At 62.8% G+C, this 11,500-nt stretch overlaps 3 protein-coding genes across 4 annotated transcripts in view; 1 reads left to right on the top strand and 2 right to left on the bottom strand.

The window, feature by feature from the left end:
- The window catches only part of LOC137452594 (alanine aminotransferase 1-like), a 7,288-nt gene extending 4,761 nt beyond the window's left edge, over nt 1–2,527 (bottom strand). The window contains exons 1-3 of the mRNA XM_068161114.1: nt 2,489–2,527; nt 1,835–1,894; nt 35–186 (exon numbers count right to left, since the gene is read on the bottom strand). Of these exons, the coding sequence (XP_068017215.1) occupies nt 35–172 (138 nt within the window). The 5' untranslated portion in view covers nt 173–186; nt 1,835–1,894; nt 2,489–2,527. The remainder of the gene's footprint in view (nt 1–34; nt 187–1,834; nt 1,895–2,488) is intronic.
- LOC137452595 (alanine aminotransferase 2-like) lies at nt 1,451–5,554 on the top strand. Of its 2 annotated transcripts, none has more exons than XM_068161115.1 (10): nt 1,451–1,731; nt 1,814–1,922; nt 2,380–2,513; nt 3,018–3,261; nt 3,346–3,425; nt 3,501–3,637; nt 3,720–3,891; nt 4,447–4,599; nt 4,947–5,059; nt 5,393–5,554. In XM_068161115.1, the coding sequence occupies exons 1-10, from the start codon at nt 1,597–1,599 to the stop codon at nt 5,481–5,483; spliced, it is 1,368 nt and encodes a 455-aa protein (XP_068017216.1). In that variant the 5' UTR covers nt 1,451–1,596; the 3' UTR covers nt 5,484–5,554. The 2 variants fall into 2 exon arrangements, with proteins under 2 accessions (XP_068017216.1, XP_068017218.1); XM_068161117.1 differs by having other exon boundaries at nt 4,450–4,599.
- LOC137452559 (uncharacterized) lies at nt 5,545–11,485 on the bottom strand. Its single transcript, XM_068161044.1, is given in 10 exon segments — nt 5,545–5,792; nt 6,166–6,451; nt 6,784–7,416; nt 7,491–7,651; nt 8,003–8,288; nt 8,511–8,671; nt 9,350–9,635; nt 9,707–9,867; nt 10,217–10,502; nt 11,461–11,485. Coding segments are annotated over 10 exon segments (2,439 nt in total). The 3' UTR covers nt 5,545–5,638.
- Nucleotides 11,486–11,500: the final 15 nt, after the last annotated feature.

Genomic DNA, 11,500 nt, shown 5'->3' on the forward strand with positions numbered 1-11,500 from the left:
ATGGGTGCCTATGGAGGTCCTGTGGTGGTCTCACCTGGGCCAGCTCCTCCTCGATGGTGGTGGCCCGCTCCAGCAGAGCCTGCAGTGGGGACAGGGGTGGGTGCCATCTACTGGGGTTCACCAGAGCTGCGGGGGAGCCACTGGCATCTCCTGAGGTGCCAACTGCCGCCATGGCCGGGCCAGGAGCTGGAATTTGGGTGGTGGCCGTGGGTGAGTGTGGCTCATTGGACAGCTGGGGGAGGTGGCTCTGGTTAATGGTTAGGAGCTTGGTGGTGTGTGGCCAGACTGGGTAGCACGGGGGTCAGTGGGTACAAGGGTGCCTGGTCGGTGCAGGGTGACATGGGGACACCATGGGGAGTTGAGGACATGAGGGAGGTGATCTCCCCCTACACCAGTATCCACCCAGTGCCTGCCATCGGCTCAGCTCCAGCCCGGTGCCCCCCCTCTTACTAGGGCCCGTTATACCCCCTGCCCACCTCAGCGTCCCCCCCAGTTCCCCCCCACACTCCCCTGCACCATTTCCTTATTCCCTCCCCCAGTTTCCTGGCTCATTACCTGCCCCCTAACCCACCCACTCCCCCGCCCCATTTCCCAGTGCCATCGCCTATGCCCCTCCCAGTTCCCCCCAGCTCCCCACCCCCTTTCCTAGGATCCCAGACTGCTTTGAGTTGCGAGGGACCTTCGCAGTCCCTCAGGTGCTACCCAGGGACATCTCCAACCACAGCAGGCTGCTCACAGCCCCAGCCCAGCTGACCTGGGATGGTTCCAGGGCTGGGCCATCTCCCACCTCTCTGGGCAGCCTGGGCCAGGCTCTCCACACCCTCCCAGTGCGGAATTTCCTCCTCAGCTCAGTCTCCATCTCCCTTTCTCCGGCTTGAAGCCATCAGCCCCGGTCCTATCACCACACTCCTTGACCAAGTCCCTCCCCATCTTCCTGAAGCCCCCTTGAAGTCCTGGAAAGCCACCAGAAGGTCTCCCTGGAGCCTTCTCTTCTCCAACCCCAACTCTCTCAGCATGGCCCCACAGTCCTTCCACACCCTCCGACCATCTCCGTGGCCTCCTCTGGACCTTCTCCAGCAGGTCCATGTCGCTCCTGCGCTGAGGACCTCAGAGCTGCATGAAGACCTGCAGGAGTCTCACCGCAGCGGCGGGGCAGGACGGAGCCGCCCTCTCCACCTGCCGCTGCCCTCGGTCCAGCCCAGGCTGTGGCTGCTCCTCAGGCAGGATTGGCTTCCACACTGCCCTCCCGGTTATACCCCCCTCGAACCCTCCCTCTTCCCCTCTTGCCCTCCCAGTTTCCCCCCACCCCTCCCCTCTTGCCCTCCCAGTCACCGTCCCCATTACCCACCTCTCAACCCTCCCAGTCCCGAGCTGCATTTCCCTATTGCCCTCCCAGTACCCCTCCCCATACCCCTCCCTCTTCCTCTTCCTCTCCCCCTTCCTCTCCCCATTCTTCTCTCAGTTCTTCTCCCTATTCCTCTCCGCTTCCCCTCCTCATCTCCCTATTCCCTCCCCGTTTCCCTCCTCCATCTCCCCATTCCCGTCCCACTTCCCCGCCCCATTTCCACCCCCTGGCACTTGCCCACGAGAACAGCCATGGCCGAGAGGACGCCGGGGACACCGGGGACACCCCTTCCACCGGTGCCACCCCCGGTGCCCGATGCCCCCCTGGACGGCAGCAGTGACGACGCTCACGCTATGGGACTGGCGCCAGTGACCGTCCTACGCCAGGTACTGCTGGGCACCGCAGTTAGCACCAACGAAGCGCCGCCGTGTGCCCAGCCTGGTGCCAGCGCGGGTCCCTGTCACCCAGATTGCAGCCGCCTGCACCTACCCTGAGCTGCTGGAGGACCCTGCGGTGCCCGAGGGTGCCCGGTGCCGGGCACGGAGAATCCTGCAGGAGATGGAAGCCGGCAACATTGGTAGGACCTGGCACGGCTACTGGGGTGCCCAGTAGGGGTCGTGGGGTGTCCATGGGGTGCCCAGTCCCACAGGGTGCCCAAGTATGGTCCATGGGGTGCCCAGCATAAGCTGTGGGGTGCCCATGAAGTGCCCAGTGTGAGCTATGGGGTGTCCAGTCCCACAGGATGCTCAGTATGAGAGCTGTGGGGTGCCCAGGATGAGTTATGGTGTGCCCGGTCCCACAGGGTGCCCATAGGGTGCCCAGTATGGTCCATGGGGTGTCCAGTCAGAGCTATGGGGTGCCTGGTCCCACGGGGTACCACACCACAACCTACTGGATACCCAACCCCACATGGTGCCCACTGCCAACCCCACTGAGGTGTCCCATGCATGGTGAGACCATCACGGGCTGGGGGCCACGGGGTGGTCCCGTGGCGTCTGTGGGGCGCCCGTCAGTGCCGCTGTCCCTGTCCCCAGGGAGCTACAACCACGAGCACCGAGCACTGGGTGTCCCAAGGCGGGTGGCCCAGTTCCTCCAGCGCCGTGATGCTGGCGTCCCCAGCGACCCCCACAGCATCGTCCTCACCAACGGCACCTCCAGCATCCTGCCGGTGAGCACCAGAGCCCCGTGAGATCAGCTCCCTGCCAGCCCCTCCCCATGGTGAGCCCTCCTCCAGCTCCTCCCCATGGTGAGCCCTCCTCCAGCCCCTCCCCATGGTGACCCCTCCACCAGCTCCTCCCCATGGTGACCCCTCCTCCAGCTCCTCCCCATGGTGACCCCTCCACCAGCTCCTCCCCATGGTGACCCCTCCACCAGCTCCTCCCCATGGTGACCCCTCCACCAGCTCCTCCCCATGGTGAGCCCTCCTCCAGCTCCTCCCCATGGTGGATACCTCCACCAGCCCCTCCCCATGGTGAGCCCTCCTCCAGCCCCTCCCCATGGTGAGCCCTCCACCAGCCCCTCCCCATGGTGAGCCCTCCACCAGCCCCTCCCCATGGTGAGCCCTCCTCCAGCCCCTCCCCATGGTGAACCCTCCCCCAGCTCCTCCCCATGGTGGAACTCAGCAACTCATCACGGTGGACACTTGCAAGTTCACCTCCATGCCCTACCCCAGTTCGTGATGTCGCTGTTGGTGGATGTGACCTCAGCGTGTCCAACCGGGGTGCTGGTGCCAGTGCCAGGTCCCCCAGTCCATGCCAGGGCCGCGGGGCTGGCCGGGGCGGTGGCCGTGCCCTACCCACTGGCCGAGGAGCAGGGCTGGGCTGTGGACGTGGGCACGGTGAGGCAGGAGCTGCGGCGGGCACGGGCCAGGTGCCACCCCAAGGTGCTCTGCGTGGTCAACCCTGGTGACCCCACAGGTGAGCTGGGCACGGGTGGGTGGGGGGACAGCAGTGGGTTCCTCATGTGTGGGTGGGAGGACAGCAGGCTGTGTCCTCTGGCAGGGCATGTGCTGAGCCAGCAGAACATGGTGGACATCATCCAGCTGGTGGCTGAGGAGAACCTGCTGCTGCTGGCAGATGAGGTGGGTGCTGGTGCTAGGTGCTGGGGGGTGGCCTTGGCCTTCACCTTGTCTTCTCCTGACCTGTGGGTGCCACAGGGGCAGCAGGACCGAGCCTTCGACCCTGACCAGCCCTTCGTGTCGTTCAGGAGGGTGCTGTGGGAGATGGGTGCCCCCTTCTCCTCCACCATCCAGATCATCTCCTTCTACTCCCTCTCCAAGAGCATTGCTGGCGAGTGCGTGGTGGGACCAGAGGTGGGCTTGGGCTGGTGGGTGGTGAGGTGGGATGAGAAGAAGGTCCATGTCCTACCCCACCAGGAGTGGTTTCCGTGTGGGGTTCCTGGAGCTGGTGAACGTGGAGCAGGCTGTGGTGAGACCCTTCCATCTGGCACAGTCCATCCCCCGGCCCTGTGTCCTGGGAAGGATCCTGCTGGACATCCTCATGGGGCCTCCTGATAAAGGGGATCCCATCCAGCAGGCCCTGGAGGAGGTGGGAGATGGTTCAGGGGTTCCATCTTCATTTCCATCTCTATTAATCTTCTAGCCCATTCCATCTCCAACTCTGCACCATGATCATCACCACTCCATCCATCCCACCCCCATCCAATCCCAGTTCATGCATCCCACCTCCAGCACCATCTCATCCCATCTCAACCTGCTTTGTCCCATTCCAATCCCACCCCATCTCCACCCCATGACCACCTCCATTCCCTCCTCATCCTATCCTGTCTCCATCCTCACCCCAGTTCTTCCCATCACCTTTTCATCTCTACCTCCAAGGCCACCTCCATCCCCATTCATCCCATCCCTGCTCCATCTCTATCCCTATTCCATCCCCATATCTTCATCCCCATCCCATCCCAATCTCCATCTCATCTCTTTCCCATCCTGTTTTTTCACATCCCCATCTTGATCCCACCCCATCACCATCTATACCCCCATGACCATCTCCATCCTATCCCCACCTCCATCTCCATGCCCTTCCCAGCTCAATCTCCCCCCAGTCCCCCCCCATGCCCCCCCGAGCTGACCCAGTTCCCCTCAGCAGCAGCAGAGGCTGTGCCATCACCTGGCCCAGCAGTGGCAGCTGCTGCAGGAGGTGCTGGCCCAAGGCTCCCTCCGCTGCCAGCCCGGCCAGGGGGGTGCCCGCGCCTGCCCCCGGCTCCAGCTGCCGCCCCGCGCCCTGCGCCAGGCCCAGGTGAGCCCCAAGGGGACATGGGGGGACCACAGCCTGGGGGGCAGAGGTGTGGCTGGGGGCTTGGGGGGGATGTGGGGTACCATGGGAATGGGGCACCATGGGGAGGGGACACACACCAGAGCATAAGGCACCTTGGGGCCAGGAGCCAGCTCATGACACAGGACACTGTGGAAGTGGTTTGGGCATCCTGGGGCCATGAGACAGCTTGGGGCCAGGGAGGCTCTCCAGGGCTATTGGACACCATGGAAGCTTTGGGATGTCCTGGAGACAGGCAGGGAGAGAGGAGATGGTGGGCAGAGGTGCCACCAGCCCTGTCTCAGGGTGCCCTTCCTGTCCCTTGTCCCCAGGAGCTGGGCCTGGAGCCTGATGTCTTCTTCTGCCAGCAGCTGCTGGAGGCCACCGGGGTGCTGCTGGCCCCGGGGAGCGAGTTCGGGCAGGCCGAGGGCACCCAGCACGTGGTGTAGGTGCAGGGGGGCTGGGGAGTGGGAGCTGGTGGTGGGAGGGGGTGGGTGGAGGTCTGGGTGGGGCTGGGAGGTTGGGAAGTGGTTGGAAGTGGGAGGTTAAGGTTGGAGATTTGGGGGCTGGATGGAGCTGGGAGGTTGGGGTTGGGTCTTTGGGCTGGTTGGCACTGGGTTTGGGTGAAGGGGACTGGTTGGGGCTGGGGGGTTGGGAGAGTTGGGTCTTGATGGCCAGTTGGGTGGTGGTGACCCAGGTGGGTTTTGCTGACAGGTTGAATTTTGGAGGCCAGTTGGGGCTTGGTGCCCACTTGCCTTTTGGTGTCCCCCCACCCCAGGGTGTCACTTCTGCCACCAGCTGCCACGCTGAAGAGTGTTCTTTTGGCCCTCACCCATTTCCATACCACCTTCATCCAAGCCTTCTCCTGAAACCATGCCCCACCACCGTGACACCATGACCATAACCATGCTGGCAGGAACCTAAGAACATCACAACTGGTGGCTGGAGTGGCGTTTATTGTGGTGGCCACCGTGGGGGTGGCTCTGGGGATGCAGCACCTCTCTCTCATCCCCACCACAAACCCTCAGAGCTCAGGCAAGACACCATAGACCTCAACCTCACACAGAGCCAAGGCCTCCTCCCGCCCGGGGATGGTGACGGTGACGTAGCGGCCGGGCAGCCCGTGGCAGCAGAGGGTGGTGAGGGAACCTGGACCGGTGTCCGTGATGATGCCACAGCTGCCAGGGAGAAAGAGGTGGGGGTCAGGAGATGGTGGCAATGGTGATGCCTACCACAAATGCCCCCTTTTGGTTATGAGGATGAGGAGATAGAGCTCATGACATGGCAGCACCAGTGATGCCCATCCCAAACCCTCCCCCTTTTGGTCATGGGGATAAAGAGATGAAGCTGAGGAGATCGTGGCACTGGTGATGCCCACCCCAAAACCTCCCATTTTTGTCATCAGGGTGAAGAGATGAAGCTGGGGAGATGGTGGCACCAGTGATGCCCACCCCAAAATGCCCAGATTTGGTGCTGGGGATGAAGAGATGAAGCTGGGGAGATGGTGGCACCAGTGATGCCCACCCCAAACCTCCCCTGGCTGCGGCTCACATGGGGTTGTCCTTGCCCCGCTCTGCTGGCGTGTCCCCGACGTGGACCTGGGCTCCCCTCAGGCGCTGCCAGCAGCAGTCCTGCCGGTTCTTCACCACCACGGTGGCCACCGCGTGCCGGGCGCCCAGGTCCACGCTCCACCAGGGCTCCCGCTCTCGCCGTGTGTGGCTGCAGGAACCGTGGCGCCAGATGCCGTCCCGGTTGCCATCCACTGCCTTGGTGGCCACACCGGAGCTGGTGGAGGTGGAGGACTGAGTGGCCCGTTGGTCCCGTGCCACGTTGGGAGCTGCCAAAAGCATGGGGTGGAGGTTAGGTGGAGGTTTGGATGGAAGGTGGGTGGGGGCTGAGGTGGAGATTGGGGTGGAATGTGGGTGGAGGTTTGGTTTGGTGGAATTGTGGTGGGAGTGTGGTGCAGTGCTGGTTTGGTTGTGGTAGGGCTCTGGTGTGGGTGTGGTGTGGTTGTGAGGTTTAGTGGGGTTGTGGTAGGGTTTGGGTGGAATTTGGTCATGGTGGGATTTGGGAGGAGCTGTGTTTGGAGGAGTTTTGCTTGAGGTGGGGTGGGACTGCAGTGGAGGTTTGGTGTGGTTTTGGTTTGTGGTGGGCTGTGGTGGGTCTCACCTCCTGGCAGCGGGGTGCAGCTCTGCCGGATCACCTCCACCTCACACAGCACCAAGGCGTCCACCCGGCCTGGCAGCACCACAGTGACAAAGCGACCGCGCAGCCCCTGGCAGCAAACGGTGCTGAGGGAACCGGGGCTGGCATCTGTGATGGTGCCGCAGCTGCCAGGGGGGAAGAGGAGAGAGGGGAAAAGAGGAAGGGGAGAGGAAGCAGGGAGGCAGGCAGGAAGGACAGAAGGGAAGATGGGGAAGAGGGAATAGGGGGAGACAGAGGAGGAGGATGAGGCGGTGCCAGCTCGGTCCCAGAGCGGGAGGCGCTGGCGGGGCCGGGCCGGGGGTGGTGCTCACACAGGGTTGCGGCGGCCGTGGTCGACCAGCGAATCGCCCACGTGGACCTGGGCACCCTTGAGGCGGTGCCAGCAGCAGTCGTGGCGGTTCTGCACCAGCACGGCGTAGACTCTGTGGCTGCGGCCGAGGTCCACCTGCCACCAGGGCTCGGGCTCCTCTGCCGTGTGCGCGCAGGAGCCGTGCTCCCAGTCGCCGTCCCGGTTCCCGTCCACGGCCTTCCTGGCGCCGCTACCGGGGTCCAGTAGCGAGGACTGCGTGGCCGGACGGCCCAAGGCCACGTTCTGGGCTGCGGGGATTGGGTGAAGGTGGTGGTGCCGCCGAAAGCCACCGTGCCGGTGTGGCGGCGGCGGCGTCGCTCACCTCCCGGCAGCACGCTGCAGCCTTCCTCCAGCACCTCCACCTCGCAGAGGCTGAGCTGCTCCTCTCGGTCTGGCACCGTGATGGTGACGTAGCGACCGCGAAGGCCACGGCAGCAAACGGTGCTGGTGGAACCGGGGCCGGTGTCCGTGATGGTGCCACAGCTGCGAGGGGGGAAAGGAGAAGGAGGGGGTGAAAAAGGGGGAAGGAGGAAAATAGGAGGAAGGATGGAGGGGGGGAAAGAAAGAGGGGGGGAAAGAAAGAGGGGGGGAAAGAAAGAGGGGGGGAAAGAAAGAGGGGGGGAAAGAAAGAGGGGGGGAAAGAAAGAGGGGGGGAAAGAAAGAGGGGGGGAAAGAAAGAGGGGGGGAAAGAAAGAGGGGGGAAAGAAAGAGGGGGGAAAGAAAAAGGGGGGGAAAGAAAGAGGGGGAAGACAAAGGGGCGGGGGGAAATGAGGCTGTCAGGCTGAGGCTGTCAAAGCAGCCGAGCGCTCAGGAGCCGGGCGCGGTGGCACTCACAGGGCGTTGTTGGTGCCGTGGCCAGCGAGGGAGTCGCCGACGTGGACCTGGGCGCCCTTCAGCCGGTGCCAGCAGCAGTCCAGGCGGTTCCTCACCACCACGGCGGCCACGGCGCGGCGCTGCCCGAGGTCCACCCTCCACCAGGGCTCCTCTTGCAGTTGGGTTTGGGAGCAGGAGCCGTGCTGCCAGCGCCCGTCCCGGGTCCCGTCCACGGCGTTGATGGCGCCGCCGGCGCTGCCGCTGCTGGAGGATTGTGCCGCCGGGCGCCGCAGGGCCAAGTTTTGGGCTGGGAGATGCCATGGGATGATGGCATCTTCCTCGCCACCAGCGGCCACCTGTGCCACCAGCCTGGGGACTTCCCCACCCCGTGTCCCACTATGTTCCCAAGAATCAAATCACCTCTGAGGGGCTCAGTGAGGTCGGCGCTCACCGCTGACTGCCTGGCACGCCCCGGTGGCTAGCTGGCACGTACCAGCTCTTTTCCAGCGGGGGGATGTGGGGTCCTTACCGCCAGGTGGAGGGACACAGCTCCGTGTTGTCACTTCCACCTCGCAGAGGACGAGGGCATCATCACGGCCGGGGATGATGATGGTGACATAGCGACCTGGCAGCCCGTTGCAGCAGATGGTGCTGGTGGAACCCGGCCCCGTGTCCAGGATGGTGCCACAGCTGCCAGGGAAGAAGAGATGGGGCTCAGGAGGTGGTGGCACCAGCGATGTCCACCCCAAAACCTCCGTGTTTGGTGGTTGGGAGGTTGAGATAGGTCTCAAAAGGTGTTGGCATCAGTGATGCCCACCCAAAGTCCCCAGTTTGGTACCAAGAGGAAGAAATGGGGCTCAGGAGGTGGTGGCACTGGTGTTGCCAAACCAAAACTTCGCAGTTTGGTGCTGGGAAGGAAGAGATGGAGCTGGGTAGATGGTGGCAGTAGTGCTGCCACCCCCAAACAGTGCCATTTGGTGGTGGGAGGGAAGAAAAGGGTCTTGGGGGGTGATGGCACTGGTGATGCCCACCCAAAACATGCCCCATTTGGTAATTAAACTGCTGCTGAGGAAGAGCTGAGGCTCAGAAGGTGGTGGCACTGGTGATGCCAACTTCCAAACCTCCCTGTCCAGTGTTTGGAAGGCTAAGGAAGTGGTGGCACTGGTGATGCCAACTTCCAAACCTCCCTGTCCAGTGTTTGGAAGGCTAAGGAAGTGGTGGCACTGGTGATGCCAACCTCCAACAGCCCCATCTGGTACCAGGAGAAAGAAATGGAGCTCAGGTGGTGGTGGCAGTGGTGATGCCCACCTCAAAGCCCCCATTTGCCATGCTCAGGGTGGGGGGGACATCACTGGGGACCTCACTCACACAGGGTTGCGCTTGCCACGGTCAGCCAAGGAGTCACCAACGTGGACCTGGGCGCCAAGGAGACTCTCCCAGCAGCAGTCCCGGCGGTTGGTGATGGTGACGGCAGAGACGAGGTGCCGCTGGCCCAGGTCCACCCTCCACCATGGTTCTGGTTCCTTCTTAGTGTGGGAGCAGGAGCCATGGTCCCAGCTGGCATCACTATTGCCATCCACGGCGTTGGCAGCCAAGCTTCCAGCATTGATGGTGGAGGACTGAGCCACGGCGTGGCCAAGAGCCACGTTGAGGGCTGGAATCACCATAGAGAGGTTGGTGGTTGCAGTTAGCACCTCACCAAACCCTCCCTGGTGAGCTCCTCACCTCCAGGCAAGGGAAGGCAGCCCTGAAGGATCACCTCCACCTCACACAGCACCAAGGTGTCCACCTGGCCTGGCAGCAGCACGGTGACAAAGCGACCGCGGAGCCCCTGGCAGCAAATGGTGCTGAGGGAACCGGGGCCAGCGTCTGTGATGGTGCCACAGCTGCCAGAGAGGAAGAGATGGGGGTCAGGAGGTGGTGGCACCAATGATGTGCACCCAAACCTCTCCAGTTTGGTGGTGAGGAGGAAGAAATGGAGCTCAGGAGGTAGTGGCAGTGGTGATACCAGCCCCAAAAACACCCAGTTGGTTTTGGGGATCAAGAGTTGGGGATCAGATGGTGGCAGTGTTGAATGCCAACCTCAAAGACCCCCATTTGGTGCCAGGAAGGAAGAGATTGAGCTCAGGAGAAGATGGCACCAGCGATGCCCACCCAACCTTCCCTGTTCTGGGGTGCCAGGAAGAAAGAGATGGAGCTCAGGATACCCCCAGCCCCTCCTGGGCTGTGGCTCACATGGGGTTGTGCCTTCCCCGCTCTGCCGGCGCATCCCCGACGTGGACCTGGGCTCCCCTCAGGCGCTGCCAGCAGCAGTCCTGCCGGTTCTTCACCAGCACGGCAGCCACCGTGCGCTGCCCGCCCAGGTCCACGCTCCACCAGGGCTCTGGTTCCACCAGGGTCCTGGCACAGGAGCCGTGGTGCCAGACGCCGTCCCGGTTGCCGTCCACTGCGTTGGCAGCGATGCTGAGGTTGGGGAAGACCGAGGACTGGCTGGCTGGTCGCCCCAAGGCTGCGTTGAAGGCTGCCAAAGTAGGGTGAGACCCATCACCAAAGTGTCCTGGTGAGGACTGACCCCACCAGGAGTCACCCCTGGAGAGGTGGAAGGGTTATGGGACTCACCAACTGGAGGGAGGAGGCAGCTTTGGGAGGCTGAATCTTGTGCCAGGACCTTGCTGAAGAGAAGCAGAAGCCATGGCAGGGCCATGGTGCAGTGGGGCTGTGGTTGAGGACCACCAAGAAGATCAAAACCATGAAGAGAAGGCTCCAACCACGAGGAGAATGTTCCAACCATGAGGTGAAGGATGGTCCCAACGACAGGGAGAAAGAAGGTGCCAAGCATGAGGAGGAGGAGGGTCCTACCACAGGGAGAAGGATGGTCCCAACCACAAGAAGGAAGGTCCCAACCACAAGAAGGTCCCCAGGGGTTTGAAGAGGAGGAGGGATGGAGGAAGCTGCGTGGCACTGGTGTCCCTCAGCACCCAGAACTGGCTCCCAGCTCCACCAGTTTAAACATTAACTGGTTCTGGCAAGGTGTGTTGGGTGCTACCGCGGTGTGACCTTCTCAAACCACCATCCTGACACCACGCTGGGGAAGGTCGCTGCGTCCCAGTGCCGGGGCGTGAAGTTCTCCACTTAGAAACCAGCTTCCAGCCCTGCTGGGATGGGTTCTGGTTGGCCAAGCGTTGCTGGTGCTGAAAAACAGGCTGGTTTGGGTGGTGGGAACAGGGCTTCAACCTCACTGGAGCTCAAGAGTTGGATGATGGGGGAAGAGCACCCAAGTTTGGCTGCCTGCCCATGGGCAGGGAGAAGGTCCCACCACCAGGAGAAGGTCCCACACCATGGGGAGAAGGTCCCCCACGAGGAGGTCCTGCCCAGCAGGCAGGGTGCCAAAAGCCATCGTGGCACCCAGCGTGGTCACAGCTGGCTAGGTGAAGTGACAACAGGGACCTCAAGACCTTCGTGGTGATGCATCCACCAACCACCACGGTCCTTGAGGTCCTCCATGAGTGCAGGAAGCAA

The sequence above is a fragment of the Melanerpes formicivorus genome, unplaced genomic scaffold (genome assembly GCF_026170545.1).
Source record: "Melanerpes formicivorus ecotype bairdi unplaced genomic scaffold, bMelFor1.0.p_v2 SCAF_56, whole genome shotgun sequence".
NCBI lineage: Eukaryota > Metazoa > Chordata > Aves > Piciformes > Picidae > Melanerpes > Melanerpes formicivorus.

What these genes read in the sequence shown, in the direction of transcription:
- LOC137452595 (XM_068161115.1), top strand. Translation starts at nt 1,597, where the DNA reads ATGGCCGAGAGGACGCCGGGGACACCGGGGACACCCCTTCCACCGGTG. An exon ending in CAACCCTGGTGACCCCACAG is followed by an intron (nt 3,262 to 3,345) that starts GTGAGCTGGGCA and finishes GTCCTCTGGCAG; the next exon opens with GGCATGTGCTGAGCCAGCAG. An exon ending in GAGGGCACCCAGCACGTGGT is followed by an intron (nt 5,060 to 5,392) that starts GTAGGTGCAGGG and finishes CCCCCACCCCAG; the next exon opens with GGTGTCACTTCTGCCACCAG.